The following is a 27,127-nucleotide window of genomic DNA, read 5'->3' on the forward strand; positions in this document are numbered from 1 at the left end:
AAATTTATGTACCGAGCCCCACAGTAAGCTCTTTTTCTCATTATTTTTCCGTATTACAGTGGATGAGTAAAATACTCTATCACCTATATATCACCTATGCTTCCGCTGTTAATCAATATGGTCGAGCGGGTACCACTTTGATTTGATTGATCTTTGACCCAATCGTATACAGTAGTCACAGTAGTAGCAAAGGGACATCTCATCCCGCGAGGGACTATAAGAGCGTCAAATCTGTCTGTGAAAGACCCCATGAAGAAGTCCGTCCATCGGGTGGACGGTCTTCCTGCTTTGATATAACGTGGTATCCAACTCCTTACAGCTCTGATCCATCGATTGTGTCCGGCATACCTTTTCCTCTCCTCGGCGTATGCGACAGCGTCTCTGATCTTCGACCGTTAACGTGAGGCTGAGCTTTGAATCCTCCCCTTCACTTGCGTAAAGCGACCACAGAAAATGCTCCAACTTTCTTCTATGATTATGTTAGGACCTAGTATGATATAAAAAAAAACAAAATGAATGGATGTTTCCACTTTCTAAGGAAGGCATGTTACCAACCTCAGGCAAACGTGCAAGGAAATAGACACGCTAAGGAGTCTCGTAGGTGTGAAACACATCATGGGCAGTGGCCACGGGTATGAAACGGTTGCGACGTCTCATTTATCATTTACGTCATGCACACGAAGTTATTGCGCGATACTACTGCACTACGGCACGCCGTTGGACTCGTTTCATCCCATTCTATAGCTTTTTTAATTTTACAGCTTTGCAGCGCACCAATCCGACGCCGTGGGACCCGTCGCACCCCAGTTTATAGCTATAGGACGCCGGCACGCCAATCCGAAATTGCATCTCACCCCCCTTCTTGAAATTTTGTGACACACAGACAAACACACACATACACACACTCAAATGGACTAAATCCGCTATTATATATTATGACCATAATAGCAGTGAACATATATCCGGTCCGTGGAGTGTGAATTACGTATCAGAAACCGTTCTTCAGGAACATCGCCTTGTCCAGGTTCAGCAAGAAACTGATCTTTTTACAGCGTCCAATCGTCTTAACGTCAAGGTTGGATCTTGAACAGTAGGTACCAAACGAAATGGTATTGAAAGCCCAGTGAAAAGAACATCTCGTGAAAGTGAAAGTGCACTTTCTCTCTGCTTATCCACTTAAAACGAAGAAGGCTGTAGTTAGCAGCACGTTCCGCAAGAAAAAACCGTTCGCAGTGGACGTGATAAAGGAATCGTCTACTCTGGCTCCGGAGATTGCTGTTTCTACACTAAATTAATTTTCTTTTAATTTCTAAACGGTTGCGAAATCCGAACATCTAAACCGAGACCGAGGTGTGGGAGAACTACAGTTTTAAACTCCAAGGATAACATGCCTTTCTGCATCTTTAATATGTCCGATAACGTGAGCACTGCCATTGAGGGGAGTCTGAGGAAGGCAGACACCTAACAACTTAAAGCATCAACTAGTTTGGAGGTGCTTGGCCTATAATCTCTGTGCTATACCTAACTCTATGATTTATCACAAAGATAGAGCACGAGATTGCATGAGATCGGGCATAAATCACTTGATTTCATGTACAAGCCGTAGCGACGAATATATTGGTGAAACTATACTATACATTCGTATCAAAGAGCTAGTAAAGGGCAAAATTAACTCACAGGAGCCGGCCCTTCGGCTCCCATGGAACAGAAACACGGCAAAGCCTATTTATTTTGAAGTCAGGGCTCAAATCGTAGTGCACGAATTTAAAACGGCTTTAAAATCGCTAGAAGCATTTTGAATCCACGACAAAACTTTAAGATGAATCACGGAGAGTACTGCCTCTCGATTAAGCCACAGCTCGTGCCATATGTCGCATGGCTCTTCTGATTTGAATACGAGATTTTCGTCTGGTGATCGATCAATCAGCGGTCACTACTAGTCTTATCCAACTTAAAGTAAGCATTTGGTGCGGTCGCTACGTTAGTGGTTGAATAAGTTGGCCTAAAGTTTGTCGCTAGTTTAGTTGTGGAGAAATTTGATTGATTAGAATATCTGCAAAATGAATTGCCTATTGCTTAGAGAACTCGCTTTCCGACAGATGACAGGTGAAAAACTTCCATAGAGTGTTGATAAGGATTGGCGATAGGTTGTTAAGGTGTTCAGACTTGATCCTGTCCAGACCTGGTGAAGTACGGTTCTTCATCGACATGATATCATGTTGTACTTTGGAAGGCAGGAGCCCTGGGACAAATTGCACCCCCAGACCGTAAAGAGGCAGGTAGACATGGCTGTTGAAGACATCTGAGTAGAACTTCTGATTGGCCCTCACCATCCTATTTCTCGATGCGGGAGTTGTTCAGTCTGGGTTACAGAGAGCGGTCATTCGTGATCAATGATTATCGAAGTTCCGACAAGGGAGCGAATGTTTTTGCTTTCGCATCTGCAGCTCCAGTCAAGTGTTGCTCACCCCTCTTTGAGGCCTTCTTTTATTGCCTTTCTGGGGCGCTTTGCAAGCTCGGACGTGAGCGCCCGGAGAGAGGCGTCTCTTAGTGGTTTTAAAAAAATCTTCGATTTTCTCATACAGTAGTGAAGATGTTCGACAACCCGATTCCGATTATATTCGTAATCGATGTTGTCCACCGTTGTATCTGGGAGTAGAATTTTCACAAAATTAGCATAGAAAGTAAACCCACTTGGGGTGGATACTTCAATCTCAAGTAAAGAGTGTTATTGTGTGAATCACCAACATCAATAATAATCTAAATTGGAATTTCTCTCTCACGATCGGACAAACTCAAAAGTTTGTACCTGGACAATGGCAGCATATGGTAAACTAATTTTATAAGCCGCATATCGAAGTCCATCCATTTTCTCCTCTGAAACAATAAAAAATATACCATTAATAGAATTGAATAACAAGTGTTGCTCAGTGGAAAGAAAATACAGTAAGTAAACTTACCACGTTCACATAAACGCACAGCAAAAAAGAGCGTGAGATATCTTCTGTCATGTTCGAAGTGAGAAAAAGATAAAAACGATTGCATTCCTAGAAAAAGCCCAGTGAAATGTTAAATTCGATATTGTGGTATATAATAAAGGGCTTATATTGTCACCTGTGTTTATACCTGTCTGTACGAATGATGTGTGTGTATGTATATGTCTCTTGTCTCTGCGTATATTATATATAGATATATATGTATATATAGCTATATAGCTAGCTATATATTTGTATATCTAGCTGTATATATGTGTATATATATATATATATATATATATATATATATATATATATATATATATATATATATACATAGCTTAGCCTTCGATTGGAACTTAAGGACTGTGCTTGGGGAAAAATGCAACTGAACTTTAACTGAACTTTCACCTGTGTTTCCTCTCGTTTTTCGAATTACTCGAGGGAGAGCCAGAAATAGCTCAGTTTACTCCAGTCAAATGAGAGTCGCTCAGCGGCTAATCTATCCGCAGGAATTCAAAAAGCATCAAATTTTTCTTTAAAGTACTTCCTGAAGAAATCTGGGCAAAGTGATGGCGGTCTTCCGGTAGCGGGTTTAATATCGCGTGGAATCTAGTCGTTTACTCTAGTCCAACATTATCGTTGAAATGCATTCTATGTTTGTCCCACTTCATTTTGCTTTCCTTGGTAAACGTTACAAGGTCTCTTATCTTCGGTCGCTAGCGTAAAAAAGAGCTAAGAATCTTTTTCAAATCCGCATAGCGAAATACTCCATGCATCACTTTCCATTGAGTATTTATTATGCTGATCTCATTTCCCTCCTGTTGTGAAGTTTCAAGATTATTTGAATCATAGGTCAAAACAAGAAATAAATGAGCAGCTGGTAAGAAAGAGGTTAGCATGGAAAAGAGAAATAATGGTTTTCTTTACATCCTTAATTTTCTCAGATCTTCTACATGAAGTTCATTTCTCTCCTTCCGGGTGGAAGACTATGTGGTTCACTATATTCATTTCACAACCTAGACATGCATAGCTCGTGAATTCGGGCGGTGAGGTTCGTTTTGTTCAATGCGTTTGAAAACAATGTGAAGATAGCGCAGTCAAGGCACGCCTTGAACCATCAATTGGGAAATTGAGAAACCGTATAAATTGATGATTCTTAAGTTTTCTTTCAGCAGTTCGAACATAGCTTGTATCGCAGAGTCATTAGATACATTCGTATACAGTGCTTCGACGTCGAAAGGGTTCCATGACACAGTCTCTTGTCAGTTGTGCCGCGCTTAGTTGTCTAGGAACACACGGGTATTTGTTAAATGTGCAGGTATATGGCTCAATACTTACTACCTAAGACTTACTAGTGAGAAACCACAGGGCAATTGGCTTCCTTTTTTGAACATCCAGATTTTTATCTCAAACGCTACGTGCCAAACGAAATGGTCGTAATCGTAAGCCCAGTAATAAGAACATCTTGGTTCATTTTCTCTCTGCTCATGCATCTCAAATGAAGAAAGCTGTAATTGACAACATGTTTCGCACGGAAAAAAACCGTTTGTACTGGACCTAAGGAGAGAAAGGAATCGTTAACTTTGGCTCGCAAAATTGCTGTTTGCAATGGTTATGAAATCCGAACGTCTGAAACGAGACGATGCCGAATAGAACGAGCACTGCAACTGGAAATCCCCACCTCAGATAAGATACCTCTTTGCTTTCCTTGTATCTCTGATGAAATGAGCACTGCCATTAGGCGGTATCTGAGGAGAGCAGACTTAACTTCGGTCGTTGAAATACCACCGAACAATTTGAAACGGCAGCTAGTTCGGAATCGTTTGTACGATACCATCCTTACAACACCGAACTGTATTATTTGTCCCACGGGTAGACCAGGAGACTGCTTGAGATCCGATATAACCTACCTGATTTCTTGCATGAACTGCGGCAACGAGTATGTCGGTAAAACGGCACGACCGCTGTGTGTCCGCATCAAAGAGCACGTGAGCGGAAAGAATAGGTTACGAGGATGGACACCTTTAGGTGCTCATAGAACACAAACACGACGGAGCCGACTTTAAAATTAGGGACCAAATCTTAGCGCACGAATCTAAAACGTTGGCTCGAAAATCGCTGCAGTCACTTTGGATCCAAACCAAAAGCCCTTAATTGAACCGCAAGGGGGAATGTCTGTCGATAATGCGGGAACTCGCGCCATATCTCGGATGGTTCTTCGGATCCGAATGAGACATTCCAACCATTCGCTCTCGTGATCGCCCAGTCAGCGGTCCATGCAATATGGCAAGAATAAGTTCACATAAGTACTATAATATCGATAATCGCTCAAACTCACTTTTCACAACATACCTATGCCCGAAATCAAATAACCCCGCAGTGTTCATCGCATTCTCTAAGTAGTAGATTTGCACCGAAAGCGCAAGAAATTGATGTAATCGATCGTTGTTGTGAGCTGTCCTTTACGAACTACGCATCTTCGATTGCACCTAAGGGTCATTTTTCTTCCAATTCTACACGATGTAAAAGGAGAAGCTGTATCACCCCCCCCCCCCCCCCCCCCCCCCCCAACGCAATGTTTTACTTCTTCCTCACCTTACATCGCTTCTAGTCACTGCTCCCTAAGCACTGTTGAACATGTAGCTCCGCCCCCCGTTCAAATATTGAATAAATATTGAATCGCAAGTTCAATCGCGCACTCTGACTCGAAATTCCACCTGTGCGATATGTGGTGCAAGCTTCTCATCCTGTTCGTTCCGTTACAGGATCTGAATCCCGATGTGAAGTTTTTCGCGCGTTCTTCTGCTGTCAATTTTGAGGTTTAAATGATTGTCAGCATCGATTTTTTGGTTGGTAAGGTTTTATCTGAAAATCTTATTCGAGTCTGAGGTAGAAAGTTTCGAAGTCCTCTTTTCCGTAACTTAATGATAAAGGGTACATCAGCATCGTGATCAAATACTATTCATTTCGTTAGTGGTGCATTGAGAAAATAGATATTCAGTGCCACACTAATGTTGTCGATGTTATCAATTCCAACAACTCTCCTGTTGTCGCACGTTCCCAGGGATAATTCTTTGCCAGTGTCATTTACGGCGTTTAGTAGTGATGTGGTGTTATCTCGATAATATGATGACGTACTAGTACAAATACGGTTACCTGCGAGGATATCCTGCCAAAAAGATCAAGTAAGACCACAATTGCCTGATCTTTTTGGCAAGATATCCTACCAAGTAACCGGATATGTTCCCTCTAATGAGGGAGATTAGTGGAAATGCATTATTGTAGGTACATCCAAAGTCGCTTGAATGATGATCTTTGTCATTCGAATTATCAAATAACGCCCTATATTTTATCTTATCCTATCTTCACTTATTAAAACGCTAGGACTTTAATGTGAGAAATTCCATAACTCGTTTCTATTAGGAGAGTGCCCTAACAGCCATCTTCCAGTCCGAGTTATAATATGTTATGTAAGTTATAATTCTCGTACATTTTAGATGTACGTTGTGATTTGCGAGATTCGCTAATGAACATGAATGATTTTATGTGTGGAATCCCCAAAGAAAACCCAATGTGTAAGTTGCTATCGTTTTTTTTTGGAAAATCGTATGAATTAGCTGTAACCTTGACAACAATTTGAAAGCGCTGAAAAAAATGAAAAAAAGCTAATTCAAAAATGATATCTGGTACTTCTCTTTATTAGTTGCTATTCTAAAACCAAAAAATTACATTCCACATAAACTACGTATTCTAATTATAGAAGACGTTAATAGTAATATTCTTTTTGTACAAATATGTTGGCGATTTCAAGAACAAGTTCGCCTTCTCCAAGTGTTAACATTATTTTCTCATGAGAGAAAAATTACTAATTCCAGGAATACGAACGTACCAGCCACCTTTAGCTGCGATGTCAAATCCGATTGTTTTGTAAACGATGCCTCTCCAAATCGTCCAAAACAATTTGTAAAAAAGCTGAAAATGATGCTTGAAATCTTTTATGAAGCAATAACAAAACATGTTCACCTGTTCGAAATTTCGTTGTAATTTGTCACGTAGTCACCTCGGACAAAGAAAAGTCCAGGATTAGGCATACTGCCAATAGCCATACTTGTTAGTGTGACATTATTATGCTGTGGTCTGTACATGAGCGTTTAGCAAGAAATTGATTTGAAATATAATGCTCGAGTGAACATGCCTGACTTCGCCAAACACTGTTTTTACTCCCGGGAAATCAGCCAAGATCTGGTCGTGGAAACCTCCGCCAACAAAATAACAGAACCTCTCAACAAAACGCACTACCATTTCATCGCTACAATTTATTTCAAAGAAACAAAACATTTGCTCTTGACTGAACGTGAAACACCAACTGTTCTTCGTCCCCCTCTGGGGTTAGTGTGACATGATACCAGTACTCCCATGCTTGTTCTTCATAATCGGCTCGCGGTGTTGGATCTACTCTGTTCAACTCGAATCGGTTACACCCGCTCTGAATGATCCTGCACACAAAAGAAGAACTACGAGTATTAGTTTGGAGCAGATACCTGGAGCAAAATTCTTTTCAAAATTCCTCTGGCTACGGCCGCAGGTCCAACCTGAGTTGGCATGATAAATTTCATTGGCAACTTAAGGTCGCCTTTCCTAAAATTGATTGAACATAATCTATGATCGTCTAGTGGTGGAAAGAAGCTGGGAAGAAAATTTCTTCTTCTTTGTTTCCCTTCTTCTCTTCTTCCCAAAGTATGCAGCGTCTTTCTGTTAAAAGCAGCAGTAACAAGTCCTGACTTCTAGAAGTCTAGCTTGGCGAATAATTATTAACCACCTATTGTGCATCAGTAATGGACAGTCAAGAGGGAATCAAGCATAGTGAGGGAGGGGGAAGAGGATAGAGAGGATAAGAAAAAAAGTGTGTAACTAATTAAGTAGCATTATGCTTTCTTCTAAGTAAATTCACATTAAATCATCATCGTTTCCCAGTAAAAATCAGTGTATGTCATTCCACTCAAGCGTAAGCAGCATACTTTCTTTGTGGTCTAACAATGCGAGCCTTAGAGCCAACAAAAACAATTCGCGAGAATTGCTGTTTTTTGTTTCGATTTGAAGAAAAGTGCAGTTGATGGACATCTATTGCTGTGTGAAACATATGCTGTGAAACATGCTCCATCAATGAAAACATATGAGTACTTGTTCCGGCGTTTTAAAAGTGGCGATTTGGACACCAGCGACAAAGAACACGAAGACTGGAACGGACCCAGATATACCAAAAGACAGGAAAAGTGATGTTGCGGCACGACAACGCTCAGCCACATATTGCAAAAATCGTCAAAAGTGCTTTGAAGGCGCTTCATTGAGATGTCCTACTCCAACCGCTGTATTCACCAGACAGTGCTCCTTCTGACTACCACTCGATCCGGTCGATTACCCATGGGATTGCCGAACAATGCTTCACTTCTTGCAGAAAAGCAAAAAATTGGGCCGATTCTTGGATCGCCTCAAAAAACGAAGAAATTTTTTCAACGCCAATTTCGTAGGCTGCCTGAAATATGAAGAAAACTCACAGCTAACGATGGAGAATACTTTGAATAGAATACATTGCATCAATATCTCTGAATAAAGCTTCAAAATTACAAAAACAAAACCTCAAAACTTATTTTACCACTAATAACACCAGTGATCTTGTTAGATCACATAATCGTTTAGGGAAGTAAACTCGCATCTTCTTATTCAGATCGCTGTGGATCAAATCCAGTGCAAACAGAATACAATCTCCCTCATAATGCCGAATGATTCGAATACGACATGCATGGATTAGTGTCGAATGTGCAGAATTTGCTATTTTCGCTTTTTATTCTTAACATCATGGTGGGAACTTTGTTTCTGTCCTATTTTCTTCCAATGGTAACACCCATGTTTGACTGTCCTTGAGTCTTAACATGTTGAACATTAGCATTTTTATTGATTTGCTTGAGCTGTAGACACGCCTGACACTGAAATTCATTAGCAGCTAACGCGTTGTCGCCTCCTCTTTGAAAAAAGCAATCAATGATTTATCCTCTCAAGGATCCTGTCACCTTACTGATAGCATTCAGACGTTAACAGTCTCAATGGGAAACATGTCGACTTCTGCTTACCTCATCAGCTGGAAATGGAAACATAGTAGACCACATTGCACAACAACTATGATTCACAAAGGTTTTTTTGCAAAGCCATAGAGCTCTTAGTAAGGTTTAAGGCCGTTTGAGATAGCAACCAGACCAATTCCTTCAGTTTATTTGTGAGCTTTTGGCGGAATTAAAACAAATCTAGTGTTCTGCATACTGTGTTTTCGAGCTCGAAGAACAATATTGTAACTGGAAGTTTTTTTTCTGTAATTTTCATGAAGCATTCAACGGTGAGCTTCAAGAGCTGTGGGAAGTTTCGATTTTGTAAGCCCATCTACTCTTTTGCTCGAATACAGAGTGCACCTCCAGTTATTCCCATTTAATTGCCACCAGAGGGCTTTTATGTTGTGCGATGAACCACTCCTGCGATAAACTCGACCACATGCCATACAAATCACTTTCTCCGCTACATGAGCAAGCTACACAGCTAGAAGTTGTGCAGAACCGTTCATACGCAGGATTAAGTGCAAGCTGACTCTTAGAGATTGCAGATAGTACTTCCACAACCCCCACATCATTCTGTAGATCTCTTCTCGCGTCCTCAGAAACGGAAGACTAACAGAACGGGTCACAGTTTCCAGCCATGTATTTATTCGAACTCTAAGATTTAAGCCTGCGGGACCGTATAAACCACGACTCCTTAACAAAATGATGACATGTCAGGATTTAGGAAGCAAGACATAGGATCATGCCGTCATTGTAATCTGGCATAATATCATATTACTATGGGAGGTCGTTAGGCACCCACAGCCGAATAAGTGCGTGCAGTGCGACTGTCGGTAGGCCAGAGCAGGTAGATCGTAGACTAGCTGTGATTGCTCGACCACGCCCACCCATCATCGCATCAGTAAGGTCGCGCGCAGTGTTTGCATTGCAATCACTTGATAGAGTTAACTTAAAGGGGGGTTCAGAGAACAAAATGGTAACAACTTAGCAACGTAGAAAGTAAAAAAAGCGAAAAATGATAAAATTTCGAAAATGGATCAAAAAGGTGGAAAAGTTTTGAACATCAAAACAAAAGCAAAAAAAACATACGGCTGACAACGCTCCAAAATGTTGAACTTTGTAATTATTATTGCGTAGCAGCTGTGGTAGTGGGAAATGTTGTGATACGCTTAGTCAAAGCATCATCGTATTGACATGCAGCTCCGAAACGGTAGATAAAATCTGACATCTCCTGATATTAATTCGGACTAGATTTTTTCATACCACCTTTTTATACACCTTTTTTGTCGCTCTTCTAGTATTTTGTCAAACCTAACTTATTTTATTTACCTTTTTTCGAAGTATGCCCCTCTAAAAATGGCTTCTATTATTATATAACCCTGCACTTAATTATGAGGCTGTACTCATAATCACAGTCCCAAAGATGTGTATTTTTCAACAGGTCAAAAATCTGTTACCTATATCTGCATAAAACCGAACATCCTTTCATTAAATCTTAAACTAGGTCTGTGTGTGGGCAAACTTGAATTCATCAAGCAACACCTGTACGAATCTCCTGCTCTGACAGTATTTAGACAAATTCTCTGAAGTTAGACAAGATAAAGTTTTACAAAATATGTTAGTGTTAATCTATAGATCTTTCCACTTCAGCTTGACCCTTTAGACTTGAAAATTTTGATTTGTTTGTTTCATACAAATGAAACATACAATTGTTTTTTGCTTCTGGCATTTCGTGTTCAGTCAATCAATGACTTATTAATTTTCCTTCACATGGGGAGAAGGCAAGTTTACATAGTAGTCAAGGAGACTGAATCATGCGTGAATGACATTCTCTACCCCGCTTCCTGATACAATGACTGCTTCACTAGCTTTCTGGAAAACAGTTGCTTTTGTATAGTGAGTGACCGAAAGGGGTAGCAGATGATACTTGAAGGCAGTGTACCATGAAGTAGCTCTCCACAGAAATGGATCCTTCCACGAATAAAAAACTGCAGGTTCATGAGCATGGGCGTGATCGACTACATTTACACAATTACATTGACTAGAAGTCCAGAAAAGGCGTGGAAAACAGCTTTTTGTGATTCCGTCTCCCAAGGATGCAAATTACTGCGGGCAGTACGCTGTAATGATGACAGTGGAGAAGCTTCCATTGTTTTTTTTTTGGATTATGCAAGTTGGATTGCTGATTTGGAGAACGGCGATGTTGCTCGCGCTTTGTTGCAAGACGAGGTCACATAAGACTACGATATCCACGTCTTTGTGGATTAGTAGGTAATGCGTGTGTTCATGCTAATACTCACTCGGCTTTTCTTTTCGCGAAACGCTGCATTCAAAGACAACATACCAAATGTTAACAATGTTAATAGTTAACAATGTTGGCACCTCTCATGGAGAATATAGGGTTCGGAGTAGAAAATAATAAATCGATTTTTTTTCGAATCGATGTTCAATCGATTCTGTTAGAAAAGGCTGACTTTATCCACCCCTCCACCGCCGCGTATTCTTAGGAAACGTTTTTTTTTTCAGCAACGCATTCAGTGGGTGATGTGTTCTCGTCTGGGTCAATCCCGATGACATCGTAGGTGTATGTCTGTTGGTCTGAAGCTTGTTTTCTGCCCATTTTTGTTGCATTATAGTTATTACCTGCGATACTCAGTGGCTTTGGTGCGTACTTCGTTGCAGGCACAAGATGGGGTGGAGATAGAAACAGTCGATCCAGCAGTCCCTAATAGTGGGTTTGCTTTATCCATGCAATTATACTCACATGGTTCCTGACTGATACGAAATAGACTAGAAGACCAACTACTCTATGTTACATACTCGCCGAATGCGCGCAACAGACTGGACGCGAAGTGACTTATACTGGAGCAGGTCTAAGTGGAGAAATATGTGCAAATCAGAAAAACGGCGTGCGTTACAGAAGAAGAGTCACGTCCAACCCGTTGAACACATTCTGTGCAGACATTAGAATGCGTTTTCACTAACCGTCACTTAAATGTTGAAAGCTGACATTTGTATACGAATCTGAGCCTTCTGAAACCAAATCCGGCAAAGACGAAGGAACGGACGTTTTGCTCTGGGATGCTCAAATGGAACTTTATTGCAGAACAATTTATTTCTCTTTAAAACGGAAGAGACTTCGTATTTTCGAGATGTTCAGCAACCAAACCTTTTGATCCCAAATCATCAAAGTGATTCACATCTCCTTCGAAGGGTTTTACAGAAGACGTAGAACTGCAGTTACCATATGGCAACGAATGGTAAGATGACGAGTTACTTCTCGAGGTGTCCTGCTATTTGAGTGCCTTTAGAAACATTACGGTAGATTAGTGCATCGTTTCCTACCGCTTAATTTTCATAATCTTCTTTGTCAAACAAAAATCTTAGCATCATTTTGTAAAATGTCATTCTATGGTTCTGAATTCTCTTCACAAAACACAGCTTCAGATTTTTACACTGGATTATAGGTAGATTATTTTAAAGAGTTAACAACCATGAAGCGCCAAATTCAGAAAAAACAATTTCCCCGATAGATACTTTTGTAAGGATAAAATCAACACAAGGTTCTGCGGCAGGTGATGTATTTAAAGGGACTGGCTTCTTCGTAACCGCACACTTTCTGACTACCCTCTAACAATCTTAGCGGTACTTCCCTCAAAGAAAGTGTTTATCTTCAAAATTGGCGAGACTATTGGTTTGAATAATAAGTCATCCGCTTTTTGTTCAATTTCAAACCAGAAAATGCACCGAAATAAAGAAGTAGAAGTATGTATAGACTAATCTTTGCAGAACTTTTGACAAAGGTTGTCTCGCTCTACTCGATAGTAGTCCCTTGAATTTCAACTCCACTGATTCTTTTTTCAGACAATTAAAACGGAGTGTCAAGTGAACAAAGTGAAGCATTTTTGAAAGGGTTTGCTTGGTTCTTTTGCATCTAATCGAGACGATGAAGCCGCTGAAGGTGAGTTTGGTGATTAGCACAGAAAACGAGCAATGTATGAAGATCTTCGCATAAAAAAAACAAGAATTTTGATCTTAAAAATGCATTTGTCGTCGCTCACCCGGGCTGAGGAAAATTATTCGTTGAAATTTTTTAAAGCAATAAACCTACAACAAATTAGTCAACAAAATACTCGTCATTGTTGTTCTTCACATCCTTTCCTATCATTTCCTCCTATCGTCCAAAGTTTCTCGGATGTGGTATTGTTTTTACGTTTGCTTAACCATTTTTTCTTGCACTATTTTATTTTTTTTCTTATTTTTCGCTACAATTCAATCACCTTACCACTTCGATCACATGCAGCAAACAGCTGCCAAAAATGCTTTGTCCTGTTCACTCGACACTCCATTTTAATGGTCTGAGAAAAAAGAACAAATGAAACGAAAAACTCAAGACGTCACTGTCGTGTAGAGAGAAAAATTGCCTATTATGTGCTATGATTACGAATGATTAGTCAAAACATTTCTATGTTCGTATGTGTGGGAAGAGAAGCTTACAACTTATTCCTTAGCCCAATAATCGAGCTAAGTTTCTCTCGTCAATAACAACTGATTTTTAAATTCTTTCCAAATTTTTCTACACAGAAGTGGTGTTGTAAGAAAAAAAAAGGAGGAAAAAAAAAAAAAAAAAAATTTTTTTGGGGGGACGAGCAAGGTTAGGCTTTTTACCTTATTATGGGCGAGAGTGGGATTAGGTGACTCCGGAATATCCTCATATATAGAACTTCCTTCAGAAGTGCACTCTTTTCCCAGTGTTCGGTTTGCTGAGCACACCATCGCTTCAGTCGTTTCGTGTCGGTGTAAGGCATCTTGAGCTCTTTGTAGCTTGACAGCAATATACTGGAATTCAATGCATTTCCAGTATGCACAATGCACTCTCGTACGTAACAGTATTTTTCTTAATCTCTCAATGTCGAATCATTTTAAACGGAAATGATAAAACATGCACAGATTAAACAAACAAAATTTTGATGGAAGATGTGGTTGGTAGGGCGGAAATGATAAGTTCGTGTTTAACTTAAAAGGACAGCGGCTCTCAACAAGAAGAGATCCGGATAGCAGCATAAAGGGTCCCGAAAATCCACATCGCTATCCGATCACAGAAAGATGTGGAATATTTAAATATCAATAGCACTAACCAATATCGATAACAGTATCCCCCAGTAAAATCAGGAATTCCTTTAGCATACATGTAGAAAAAGAAAGTGCTTGGATAGAGTGACATCAACAAGAAGAAGCATAGCAAGATTTTCAATAAAAGAAGAGTAGAATTTATTCCAGTTAGCAATTTTTGAATAATTTTGATAGCAGAACAAAAGAAACATGACTCAATAAGATGCTCTAAATGTGCAAGTATCGAGATACTTGCACATTTGTTTGTCATAATCGTTCGCAGACAGTATTAGTGCAAGAGTGTTGCGATCTCTGTCTCTGAGAACGCTTCAACCTCACTGCAAAAAACCGTTCTTTGTACTGTCAACAGGACTTTGGTTGACATTAAATCGATGTTAAATTGAACATCCAAGAGAATCGGAGTTCAACTTCCTGCATTGCGCCCTTCATGGCAGCAGACCCATTATTGATTGAGTCATCATCTTCACGGATTTTCTTGGCACACACTACTTAAAAGGAACATAATTCAAGAAAACAGAAGAGCAAAGAATATGCTACGTTAACAAAAAAAGAGTTTGGTTTGAGCGGATTTATGTATATGGTTCCCGACGCATCACCAGCTGAAGAAAGTGCCAGTACCCAGCTGTAACACAGAAGACCAGCAGCGAGACTGTGCAACCGTAGGAGATACTAGAAGACGCAGTAAGCAGTTTCAAAATCGCTGCTTCAAGGACATTATGGAATAGAACGAACAAAGTGTCTGAAAAATCTAATCTATAGGTTAGAGAGGAAACTATGAAATCGAATCCACATCAACTATGCATGACCACTAATGGAAAGACGTATCTCGTCGTATTTGATGCGTACTCTTAGTAGGAAGAATATTTCTAGATATTTTCCTTGTTAACCACTGAAAAGAACGTAGATTCTGATTCAGTTTATCTGGAAGACATGCATTCTCAACAAACTTACTCTTATTTCTTGTCCTAAAAAATATTGCTCTGCTTGATTCGAGTCACCAAACACTCACTAAAGGCATTTTCGAGTAACATATGCACAACCATCCTTTTCTTTCACTGTATTCTAATGAGAAATGTATCTGTGCTGAGGATCGACAGCTACTGAAGGTGTACGGGTATCAACTCTACCTCGATATTTTTTGAGTTTATCGCGAATTTGTCGTTGATTCACATCTCGAACAACGATAAAACAGGCAAAAGATGACAAGGGAGGGTTTGTTAAGGATTTACTGCTGTCTACTCTTCCTTCTCTTACTTGGATTTCTTCCAGAAATCCAAGAAGCTTTAAGAACTTTCCTCGTCTCAGCCTGTGCTATATCTTAAATGTCACACCAGAACCATCTCCTTTTCTCACCGGTGAGTCCTTTGTGCGGATGTGAGGTCACTTCACGCACAGGTGTTCATTAAAGCAAACAACAACACTTCCTTTTTCTATGTATAGCTGACAGTTACTGCTCAAATAGTCAATTTGGTGTACCACCTCCGATTTTGACCAGCCTTTTTTTTTTCTGCTGTGAAGACGCGTAATTCATTCCTTAGATGAAATTTACAACTTGAAGCTCAGTTAATGAAAAACGTTGTCTTATAGTGTACTGTGGTAATCTAGTCGAAAATGAGTGGAAAATAATTTGTGAGTATGTTGGGTAATTCGTACTAGAAGTTTCCGTTCGTTTTCGTGTCTCCTGTCACATCATTGCTTCCTGTTACAGTGATAACTGGAAGAGACGATTATTTCCAGACGCTTTCCTTGAACATATTTCAGTAGAAGTTAGAAACATGTTGCGCAGTACAGCACCGATGAGGACGTTCCAATAAGCCTAGATTTGCAGCTAAAACTAGTCTTAATATTTCCTCAGAAGCAGCGCTGCCATGTATCCTACTCTTGTCAATCCTGTCAATAGCCAAACTCACTTGAGGGCTGAATTTAGCCAAGCAATTGTCGGTACTTATTTGCTATGTAAATCTGATGTGTTAATACAATTGATTTGTTGAGAGGTTGATACATAGAATTTAAAACATCGATTAAGACATTCATCCAATTCATTTTCCTTGAAATGTGTAGAAGTTACGACCCACCAGCAAAGAGAACACATCGATGATAGGCGTGTTAGAGGGGGCGTTCCAAGGAAATTAGTATGGCACCTCAGAAAAACGTAGTTTTCGCGCTGTAGATCACCGAAACATGCGTGGCTCCATTCACCTCCCCCTAGTCATCGTAAAACAATGGCGTAGAAGACGGGGTTTTTCCCTACGAACTCAATTGCCACGCAACACCCTCGTGCACGCGCTGCGTCGGCGAGAGGGCGGCCAAAGCTCAATGAGGTCAGTTGTGTATTCAAGTAAAACCAAAGAATAGGCTGAGTGGACCGTGTGCAGGGCGTACAAGGGGTACGTTCTAAAACACCTCATACGAAATGAAGACGCCGTTTTTTTTAGGACGACTAGGAGAATTGAGTTAATTACCCCTGTTTCAGTAACCCACACCCCGAACTCTACGTTTTTTCCTAGGTTTTTTTTTGTCAATTTTGTGATACGTTGTCTCTGAAAGAGATTATGCACGTTTAAGATGAGCAAACGCCGTTTGCATCGAACGAGTTGCAAGCGAGGAACTTGCTGCATTTGTTTAGGAAACAGGAACGATTGGAAAGTTCGCAGAATTTTTGCAGTCAGCTCGAGTGCTATCGACCAACCGTTGACGACTGATATTGAAATCATTGATTGAATTCTAGTTTTCAGCAGTTGACTATGCTAAAGGAATAAGCTGAATGAGAAGAAAAGAACGAAATGAAAACGGAAGAGGCGCTTATTTGCTATCACGTGGTCCAGAAAAATTCGTATTAGAAAAGATTTTTTTGTGGGCTCTCTCCCAGGCACCAGAAGCGGATACCATTCATCGGATTTCAACTAAAGAAATCTTTTTGAAGATCCGACGATATTGGCGAAATAAAAACAATTAATAAGACGCAGAAAAGCACAACTCCGCGTAAAATGTAAGAATAGAAAGTCTTCCGACAAACCGTTCTTGGATGAAATTGAATGGAACATTATGTTACTGCCTACCAGACAGTCCATTTTAAATATTAACTGATTCGTAGCGAATATTATATGTGCCGGAAAATGTATTTGTATTTATTTATTAACTAAGACAACGAGCAACATTCAATGTAAACTTGGGGTTGATTACTAAGATAACAGAAAAGCAGATTAGTGGATTTCCAAAAGTTATCAAAACGATTATTAATGGTTGATTATTATGATCCAAAGTAATGGAAAGACCACACGCTGTATGATCTATCAAGCAACACGACAGCTGCAATTGAATTAAATTTGGACGCAGTGTATCGCGAAACTGAGGATGATGGGGTCTCTTTGTCCAAATATATAATTCGGCGTGTAGATTACGAGAGTGAGCGGTTACATTAGAACATACCACTTGTATATTGTAATGTACACGCTCCGGTTCTCCCAGAAGTCTATTCAATGGTTCTGCTTTTTATCTCTTACTTGAACTGCTGAAGAGACCTCACTGATTCACGACTACCCGTTCGTGTATGCGGCAAGCGTGTACGGGTGCCGCATTTCAAAGTATCTCGGACGAACAAACTCCGTTTCCTCCGTCGTTTTTCAGGACGCTTAGGAGGAATACAGTGGACACACTCTTATATTTGCAATCTACACTCCGAACTCTAATATTGTCTTTCAAAGACTACAACATCGTCAATTTTGTGATACGCTACCTCTAAGACGCAGGTGACGCAGGATCGTAGACGCAAATGATCATGAATGAAAAAAAAAACTCCAATGAAAGCAGGAAAAAAGAAAAGAAGAAAAAGAGATGGGATGGAAGTCCAGCTGGCAGTATGTACAAACACGTTTCACCACGTTTGATTTTTGCTATAGCTTTTCCCACGCTTTCTTCTATTCATTAGTAAATCTAGAAGCCTGACAGAAGCCTAATTCTCGACAATCTTCAAGGTAAGAATTAAAGGATTTGGCTGGATTACTTAGACGTCCACTTATCGCCCAAAAACAAATAAGCACTTTTTGATGTATAAAGTGCGCAAATTTGATCCTTTCGGCTTACGTACTTGACCATCCAGAATCATCCCAGCAGCTCTATCTATGTTCCCGTCCGACTCAATGAATGCCCAACAAAGTTCTTCATTTGAAACCTTTGGGAACAAACACTGAAAAAGACAAAATGATTAGTTAATTTGATTACCAAACAACACTATGATTGCCAACATACCTTCAAATATTTAACAGTTGCTTCATAATCCATGCTCATGCTTACTATTTCGCATCTGAGACATGCATTACATCACTTTCTTCTTGCGACGTACATCTTCAGAAACGTATCACTTAAATTTTGCGTAAAGCTGGTTTCGAATGACAAAACTAATGCGATAATTACGAAATCCCAACGTGGTGCGGAATGGTGTGCGAGATCACATTGCGTTTGCAATGTCGATTGTTCTAAACTGCTTGGTCCAGCCAATTCTTTCCTATCTTCGCGGTCGATAGAAGAGTTTTTTGGGATCGCAAGGACGTTGTTGCTCGTTTTTGAAGATTTACGCCTTCTTCATCAAGAAGATTATCAATTCTTTGCTAGTAATAAATGACCAAAGATACAAATAGTAGCGAACAAAAACAACTCAAGATAACTAGGATTTTGACGATAGCATGGACTTTTCAAGCACAAATCCGAAGGCTGAGTAGAGCTGTAATGTCTAACTCTGATTATCTTTTCTGCACACATAATAATTAGTAAGATTATCAAATTTAATAAAAAATGCCCTCCAACAAAATAGAAGACTCCCCATTAAGAAATTGTAGAAAAAAATTAAAATTATAATTAAAATGGTTAAAATAAAATAAAATAGTTAAGTAGTTAAAATTATCATCTGCCACTGTCAATGTTTGATAAGTTCACTAGACAAAAATGTTAGATAGACAAGTTTATGAAGTAATAGGCGGTCCTGCAGTTATGACGGAGGCGCCATAGCACGCGGAAATGATCGATTTCGTTTCAATTTTGCAACATTTCTTTTATCGCGTTTATTAAATGTTGTTGGTTTCCCGGCGTTATTGTGGGCAAACAGGCAAATATACTGCTAGAAAAGACAATCACCATTATTTGACTTACTTGACTTAATCGGTGGGCTGATGTCATCGCCTGACGCGATTACCCGCATCTTCGCCGAGGTGTGCCGTCCTTGAACACAGCTCTGCCCAACCTTCTCGATCTTCTGCGAGATCTTGCACAGAATCAATCCATTCGTCGCTATTCCATATTCTGCGAAACACTACGTCTTGCCTGAACTGTCTATCCACAAAACTCCTCAGAACACTTTGAACAAGGCGATCTGCCGGTCTCCTTAATATATGACCAAAGAAGCGAAGACGATTTACTTTAGCCACTTTCGATGACAGTGCAAGATGTTGGCATCTTCCACGTGTCATCCGCCGGTATACTACATCAATTTCTGCGTAAAGATCTTTATTGTGACATACCATAGGACAAAAGTAGCCAAGTAGCCGGTCTAAGCAGCTTTTGTTCCGTGAAATCAAGCCTCTCCATAACCGTTGAAGGTGCTGCCCAAGTCTCCGATCTGTACATTATGACGGGGTGAATTGCGGACAGGTAGACTCGCAGCTTGATTTCGTTGGTGATGGGGTCGACCACAGGCATTTCGTTAAGGACTTGAATGCAGAAGTGGCCTTAGCGCATCTTTGCTCAACATCTCTCTCGTAGCTGCCGTTGTTCTTTAACGTACAGGCCAGGCAACAGAACTGATCGACGAGTGCTACCGGTTGTCCGTCCACCCTGACTTCCGTTCGAGGTCTCGAAGAGATCCACATCTGCTTGCATTTATCACGGCGTACACGTAGTCCATAGGCTGCAGCCAGCTTCGATACAAGGTTGGCAACATGTTGAAGTCTTGTTCTGCTTTCCGCGAATATAACAACATCGTCGGAGCACTCTAGATCAGTCAAGGGGCACCCCGATGGTGCTAAGACAATGTCGGCAGTACACTGGTCGACTGTTCTTCGCATGTCGTCGATGGCGAAATGGAACAGGAAGGGTCCTGCCACCGCCCCTTGTCTTACTCCAGTTACCACTTCGAACGGTGTTGTACATCCGGCTGGTGTTCGAACTGCAGCAGTTGTTCGTTGATTCATGTCATCAAGCAAGCGAACGAACTTTCCTGGTTCTACATCGGCGCGGAGAGCGTTGAGAAGACGGCCTCGGTGAGGAGAGTCGAAGTCTTCAAAGTCCAGAAACGCTAGTTGCATTGGCTTCCAATACCGTTGCCAAATTTCAATCACTTTCCTGACGATGAACACCTGGTCAATCGTAGATCGGCCAGGACGAAAGCCAGCTTGCTCGTCGCGCGTTGTTTCTTCGCGATGTTTAATGAGTCGGTCCAGGATAATGCGCTCCAATACCTTCTACACAACCCGCAGCAAAGAGATTCCTCGATAATTCCTAGGGTCCGTGACGGATAGCTTCTTGTGTAGGGGAATTATGATAGCGTGCCTCCACGAGTCAGGTATCTTTTCGTCTATCCAGATTGAACGGATGATCTTTGTCATCTCACGAATCCCAGACGGAGGAAGATATTTTAGCATTTCTGCGCTAATCCCGTCGTCTCCACCAGATTTTCCATTCTTCATTTCTTGAGTACAGACCAGAACCTCCCACTCGGTCGGTAGCTCCTCGTTAACCGCATATGTCGGTCTATGAACGTGCTCGAGTTCAGGAGCGGACGGTGCTAGCCGGTTCAGCAAGGTCTTGAAGTGTTCCTTCCAAATTGGAAGGGTTGCTTCAGCGACAGCTACCCCATTGGCAGTGTTGAGGACAGGGAAACATCTTTTCATTTTGCCGCTATACTGTTTTAGTAGAGCATAGGCCTTCCGCGGGTTCCTGTCCTCCCACGCCTTCCCAAATTCCATCGCTCTTGACGTCCACTCCTTATCGCCGTCTTTGCAGTTGACGACGCAGCTTCCTTCTAAGACGCTTCTCCTGGTTGAAGTCACCAGCGCTGTGCGCGACACATACAGAATTGGATTTTGTTTTCGCAGATGCAAAGGCAAACTTCTTCCGTGGTAATAGAACCGGGAGCGTTTCCCTTGCAGCTTCCTGGATGCACTTTGTGAAGGAACCCGCATTGCTAAGCTTCTTTCTTCCTGTCCTTGAATAGACACATAGAATAGATACAATACACATAGAATACACATTGAATAGACATAGACGTTGGCGGAATTTTGTTCTTCATTCATCGTCTTTCAGACCTGCCAAGTCGATTTTCGGTTGAAGAGGAACTCTTCGGCTTCTCTTGTGGAACCGTATCTTGAAGCTGAGAAGAACTGGACGGTGGTCAGAGTCGAACGCGATGTCCCAAACAGCCATGATTTTCGGATATCTGACTGAGGAATGTTCCTCGCCAGAACGTAGTCGATCTGAAGCTTAAGAGTCCTCATCTTCCGCTTGCGCTGCTTTTCAGGCGTCAAAATGGTTAACTCCTGCCACGTGAGCTGATGGCGTCGATGATTCCTCTTAAACGTGGAAGTGATAATGAGGCCCGTCTGTTCGCACAAGTCGACTAGACGGTCAACCAGTGTCCGACGTGCGCTCAGCTGGATAATACCATTTTCCTAGCACATCGCATTGCTCTTCGAGTCCCATCTTCGCATTTGCGTCGATTCCGACAATGACCACCTGCTGGCTTGGTATTTTAGACATCAACGCATTGAGTTCATCATAGAAGGCGTCCTTACTGTTGTCCTCAGCGGTTTCCGTAGGTGCGTGAGCACTTACGATCCAGAGTTTACGTCCTCTGCGATCCCGCAGTTGTAGAAAGGCGCATCTAGACGACGTTGAGCCAAATTCCTCCACCAGGTTCTTGTAATCGTTCCTCATAGCTACCGCGCAGCCACCTACTTTGTTCTCATCAGCATCGTCGCAGTATATGGTGTAATTTTCGATGCCGATGACGGGCCGATCTCTCATGCGTGTTTCCTGAAGTGCAAAGCAAAAGGCACACAGAGATATCGCAGAAGTCTGGATAGAGCGGCTTGTTGGAGTTCACTCGATAGTGTTCGGCAGTTCAGCGTGACGAAACGAATGGTTGTTGCCAAAGATTCCATGCTCCCTTCAGGCAGTTGATCTTTCAGGTTATGGGCTTTGGCGATGTGCTGGACGACAGCACCTTTTTGCAACGTATGGGAATCTTTTGCCACATAACAGTGCAGGTTATGTAACTCGTACGTTCCCAATGCGTACACTCGAACGCCTGGTTGCGTCTAGTTAAAGCAGGGCTACCACGTGCAGGTAGCAATCAGACTCGTATACGCGGCCCCATAACCATTATTATCTAACTAATAGGGGATATAGACGGGGAAGAGATTAAGACGAAATATTTCTTTGCAGTGGAGACAAAGTCGAAGGATTTCTTTTCTTTGCTTTGGAAGCTCCACGTTCTCTTCGGAAAAAGGACTACGCAGGAGGATCAAAATAACGGGGTCAGTACGTGGTACTTTATGCTCTGCATGAACGGGCAGATTCAACTGTGCCACATTTCATGCACTAATGAGGGCATTGTGAGGTCAAAACGACCTGATATTTTGTGTGTGGGCTACGCTTGAAGCGGAGCAGTAGCGTGAGCGATTGAGATCAAGTAGGAACCACCGCTAGCTTCATACACTTCATCGCTGCAGTATGAGTCCGTCCAGAAAGCATGTTACTACTCACAAAGCCTTAGGCAAATGCCTGTTCGCAGCTTCTGCTTAAGAAAGGGCCTGTTACATTATAAAAAAGAATGGACTAAAAGAACTCAAGAAAAGTCATAAACGCTCTCGATAGATGCCGCCAACGAAATGGGGGATGTTCTCGTTCCATTGTAGACTAGCAGAGAACTAAGCTGGATACAGCTCGAGGACCTCGCCAACATCACTTATGAAACTTGCGGATATCTCAGATGACGATGGCGAGGGAATGAAACGAACAGATGCTAGAGCCGCACCTTCAGTGAAGGCAGGCCATCGAAGTGTCTGTGTTTTTGTTATTTAGGCAGAACAAGAAAGAAGCTGCCGAAGCTTTTTCAGCGAATGCCTCCGAGAGTTACTGTCCGGTGGGTACGCTTGGAGAAACGCAAACATGACTCGCCACCGCTCTCTGGGCCAAAAACTCACTGGCATCATCAACTGCTACGCAGTAAAATCGTTGTACTAGGAGAGAGGATTGAAAACGCTGATCGTTTCTCTAGGGATGTTATCCGCCGCTGGTTTCTTTCATGAATTCTCTCTTCATGAAGAGAAAGATCATCGTAGGTGGACATGGGAATACCACAATGGCACGACTCTCGCAGAGATCGCCCACATACTCATCAACTGGAGGGGATGTCTACTTCATGTCTCTCTAGTACAATTCCTTTGACGGTGGTATACGAGGACTCCCCGGAGGACCGAAAGGCTGTGCTGAACGACGCCTCAAACCCGTGCACGACAAACCTGAATTTGGAGACCACCAAGTAATTTTTATAAGGAAGGAGGACTCTGAAGCTTGATCCGCATGCATCGCGCATTGAGAGGTTAGTATCAAACTCTAACTGCAGAAAGGCGTTGCAGAGGATCTTTCAAAATAAAAGAAGAAGAAGATTCTGAAACCAGAACAAAGAACGAAAAGTCTGGAGAAGTGCTGCAGGGACTTCAGCGAATATAATGTTCCGCTAACAGCGTTGCTGAGCGGAGAAGGGATTCGTACTTTTTGCATCGTGAGATGGAAATCATTACAAAGAGGTTCTACTCCACCTGGCTCAACCCGCGGACCTGGTTTTATATCAGCAGACTTTCTTTGGGCTGGTGCACAGCGCAAATGACGTCCTATCTTCAGAAAGAAAGAATCCTTGACCAGTGGAAGACCTCGCGATCTCCTCCAGTTCTTCTCCATTAGAAAGAAGACCGAGAGACTTCGAGACTAGACACTCCAACTCTGACATTCCTGCTGACCGTCCTATGCAAAATGTTTCCCACGATCACCTGTCAGCGCTGCCCGATCAAGGATTGGACGCGTCGAATGTGGAGACTTTGCAATGATTCATGCACCACTACAGCTTTTCCTCTGCCCGTCACCATACTTATTGGAATGGGGTTTGAAAATGTGATATACTACTATATTGCCATAGCTGTTCACGACTCCATTGCAATGGACAATGGAATCATTTGCTTGGGGAGAAAGGGACACACGTACTCACGCAAGATTCCTCTCAAACTTTCGTTTCCCGGACGACGTTGTTCTCTGTTTGAGAAGTACACGAAGCAAAGACGATGCGCAATGAATTAAACAAAGTAGGGAAGAGAATGGATTGCGAATAACCAAAACAGGACACAGTTCATGAAGAAGTCCACTGCGGAGGAGTACAACTTGAAGGGTTCGGGATAGTGGAAACTTTGTCATGCGTCTACCTTGGACGTTCTATGAATATGAAAAACGACTTGAAGAAAGAGCTGAATAGAAGGACGAGAGCAGTGTGGCCAACATTCGCACCCGTTAGGGAAGCTACGGACCAAATTTTCCGCGCTCATCTGTTCGACTCGACTGTTCTTCCAGCGCTCTGTTACACAGCAGACGTGGGCAGACACTTTGCCACGTCTAGGAAGCTATTCACTACCCACAGAACCCTTGAGAGATGTCCTCTAAAGTTTAGAGGACATACACAACACTCAGTCGGTCTTCGTACTCAGACTCTCCGACTTAAGAACAATGTATCGTGTTTCAGCCGAATATATATCGAAAGCAAAGCATAGATGCGCATTATGAGAAGAATCGACGATAGATGAGGTAAAAAAAAACGCTAGAGTGGACCCCGGGGAAGCCAAAACCCCTTAAAAGAAACCCAAAAAAAGAAGGGGGGGGGTTTTCCCCCCATAAAAAGAAAAAAAAAAAAAAGGCTCTAGGTACGGCTCAAAAACCTCATTAACGTCACTCACGAAACCTGAGAACATTTTGGATGACAATGGCGAAGGAACGAAACAAGGGGAAAGATGCTCGTCCCCGCAGATCCACTAAAGTCGGACCATTTAAGTTACTAACTTAACTTAGTGTTACTAGTAGTGTAGTATTACTACAGTAAGTTAGTAACTTAACTTAACTTACTGTGGAAAAAGGGGGAGCCCCCCCCCCCCCCCCCCCCCCCCCCCCCCCCCCCCCCCCTCTCCGAAAAAAAAAAAATTAAAAAAAAAACCCCCCCCCCCAAAAAAAAAAAAAAAAAAAAAAAAAAAAAAAAAACACCCCCCCCCCCCCCCCCCCCCCCCCTCCTTCCCTTCCTCCTCCTTCCTCCCCCTCCCCCCCCCCCAAAAAAACCCCCAAAAAAAACAAAAACCAAAAAAAAAAAAAAAAAAAAAAAAAAAAAAAAAAAAATAAAAATTAAAGTATATGCAACTTGAAGCCATTAAATGCATCTTTTCCTCATGTTTCACGGGAGGGTTTCTCTTGCTTCTAGTGTTATTGCAAATTTTAGATGAAATTACACCATAATATTTCTCCTCAACATTACATGACAAAATTCCAATAAATGTACGTTGCCGTCCAGAACAACATGTACTAACATGTGGACATTGGAATCAATCTCAATGTCCCAGTGATACAGCGCATGATCGGCGGTAGGTAGGCAGGATCAGCTGCTTGGGCAGCAGCGACAGTGAATCATCTAAGGAATCACACTCCATCACTAATTAACTGAGCAATGCATCATGATCATGAAACAAAGCATCGATCTATTCTCATGGAAGCATGCCTGAAAATCTACAAGAAACTCTTTACTTGGTGCCCTATCCTCACGCCCAACGTAATGTTAATTGAGGACAGTACATCATTATTACATTATCATCATTACATTGCGACCACTTCCATATAGAGTTGGTGCTAGAGGGTTAGGGTGTTCTTTATTTTAATTGAACATATCGGGAAAGTGGTCCAGTGGAGTATTTATTAGGGTGGTGAAAAAAAAATAAAAGTAAAGAATGAAGCGTCTGGCGTTAGTCAATCCGCAATGGATGCGCCACCACGCTCACTTCAATTCAGAATCGTTTGAGGTTTACGAACGCGTGAGTGGCCTATACAATACCAGACTTGCAGGGGCTAGCCGATGTGTCAAGTAAGTGTTTTGTCCTCTCAAACAAGCCTAGTACAAATTTATCTGACTCGTATTTTTATTTAGCAAGTCCGGTCCTGATTTATCGATCCCAGAGGGATCGATGAATTAGTACTATGTTTGCTGTACAAAGCTTGCTGAGCCCTAGGGCGGATTCAAACCTCCGATCGATCGTACAGGCAGCAGAACCTCTAACCGACTGCGCTACACCCGCCCGGGTGCAAAAAAAATTGCGCCTTTTTCGTTGCCTTATCTTCGCTGCAAATTTTTCCCCGGTTACACTGATATTTAATACTAGAAGCCATATAGCGTTTGTAGCGTTCGATTATTAGTGCTGAAGTGATTTTTAACGAGAATAAGAATTTGATCAGTACCAAGACTTAGATTATAATATGTAAAGGCAAGATTTTCATAAAATCTTTTTCAACGACTTCAAACTGGGCAGGTCTACAGTGAATCAAACTCGAAGTATCAACGCTGCTTGGAAAGGAGGTAGCACCATCGAACCCACGGTACTGCGTTGGTTCCAAAGATTTCGTTGTGGCGATTTGAGCCTCGAAGATGAGGAAGGTCGTGCCCGCCCTTCTGAAGTTGACGACCACCTGCTGAAGGCAATCATCGAAGACGATCCGCTTAAAATAACATGAGAGGTTGCCCATGAATTAGGTGATGATCATTCAATAGTCATCCGCCTTTTGAAAAAGCTGGAAAGGTGAAAAAGTTGAACAAGTAGGTGCCGCATGAACTGAGCGAGTCCA

The 27,127-nt window shown here is 41.7% G+C and overlaps 5 protein-coding genes across 9 annotated transcripts in view; all 5 read right to left on the reverse strand.

Annotated features, from left to right (window-relative positions):
* Window positions 1–18,502, reverse strand: part of RB195_010418 (uncharacterized protein) — a gene marked incomplete at both ends in the record, with an annotated part of 57,256 nt that extends 38,754 nt beyond the window's left edge. Inside the window, 14 exons of one of the 3 annotated variants that reach the window (XM_064191412.1) lie at window positions 2,695–2,760; window positions 2,810–2,877; window positions 2,961–3,047; window positions 6,868–6,950; window positions 7,002–7,115; window positions 7,174–7,287; window positions 7,346–7,464; window positions 7,520–7,616; window positions 11,726–11,807; window positions 12,068–12,166; window positions 12,252–12,372; window positions 13,751–13,921; window positions 18,303–18,401; window positions 18,464–18,502. In XM_064191412.1, the coding sequence (XP_064048995.1) occupies window positions 2,695–2,760; window positions 2,810–2,877; window positions 2,961–3,047; window positions 6,868–6,950; window positions 7,002–7,115; window positions 7,174–7,287; window positions 7,346–7,464; window positions 7,520–7,616; window positions 11,726–11,807; window positions 12,068–12,166; window positions 12,252–12,372; window positions 13,751–13,921; window positions 18,303–18,401; window positions 18,464–18,502 (1,359 nt within the window). Of the gene's footprint in view, window positions 1–2,694; window positions 2,761–2,809; window positions 2,878–2,960; window positions 3,048–6,867; window positions 6,951–7,001; window positions 7,116–7,173; window positions 7,288–7,345; window positions 7,465–7,519; window positions 7,617–11,725; window positions 11,808–12,067; window positions 12,167–12,251; window positions 12,376–13,750; window positions 13,922–18,302; window positions 18,402–18,463 lie in introns of all 3 variants that reach the window. The other 2 variants (XM_064191415.1, XM_064191414.1) reach the window with 2 other exon arrangements.
* An 881-nt stretch (window positions 18,503–19,383) lies between these two features.
* Window positions 19,384–19,731, reverse strand: RB195_010425 (uncharacterized protein; the record flags this gene model as incomplete). 2 transcript variants are annotated; one of them, XM_064191423.1, is made up of 1 exon in its annotated part: window positions 19,384–19,731. In XM_064191423.1, one exon carries the CDS (start codon window positions 19,729–19,731, stop codon window positions 19,384–19,386), a length of 348 nt encoding a protein of 115 aa, XP_064049005.1. The 2 variants fall into 2 exon arrangements, with proteins under 2 accessions (XP_064049005.1, XP_064049006.1); XM_064191422.1 differs by having other exon boundaries at window positions 19,384–19,677.
* A 102-nt stretch (window positions 19,732–19,833) lies between these two features.
* Window positions 19,834–20,511, reverse strand: RB195_010426 (uncharacterized protein; the record flags this gene model as incomplete). The annotated part of the gene is made up of 1 exon (XM_064191424.1): window positions 19,834–20,511. The coding sequence occupies one exon, from the start codon at window positions 20,509–20,511 to the stop codon at window positions 19,834–19,836; it is 678 nt and encodes a 225-aa protein (XP_064049007.1).
* Window positions 20,512–20,667: 156 nt separating this feature from the next.
* RB195_010427 (uncharacterized protein) lies at window positions 20,668–21,498 on the reverse strand (the record flags this gene model as incomplete). 2 transcript variants are annotated; one of them, XM_064191425.1, is made up of 1 exon in its annotated part: window positions 20,668–21,498. In XM_064191425.1, one exon carries the CDS (start codon window positions 21,496–21,498, stop codon window positions 20,668–20,670), a length of 831 nt encoding a protein of 276 aa, XP_064049008.1. The 2 variants fall into 2 exon arrangements, with proteins under 2 accessions (XP_064049008.1, XP_064049009.1); XM_064191426.1 differs by having other exon boundaries at window positions 20,668–21,387.
* Window positions 21,499–21,829: 331 nt separating this feature from the next.
* RB195_010428 (uncharacterized protein) lies at window positions 21,830–22,228 on the reverse strand (the record flags this gene model as incomplete). The annotated part of the gene is made up of 1 exon (XM_064191427.1): window positions 21,830–22,228. The coding sequence occupies one exon, from the start codon at window positions 22,226–22,228 to the stop codon at window positions 21,830–21,832; it is 399 nt and encodes a 132-aa protein (XP_064049010.1).
* Window positions 22,229–27,127: the final 4,899 nt, after the last annotated feature.

This window comes from Necator americanus, chromosome III, assembly GCF_031761385.1.
Source record: "Necator americanus strain Aroian chromosome III, whole genome shotgun sequence".
Classification (NCBI taxonomy): Eukaryota; Metazoa; Nematoda; class Chromadorea; order Rhabditida; family Ancylostomatidae; genus Necator; species Necator americanus.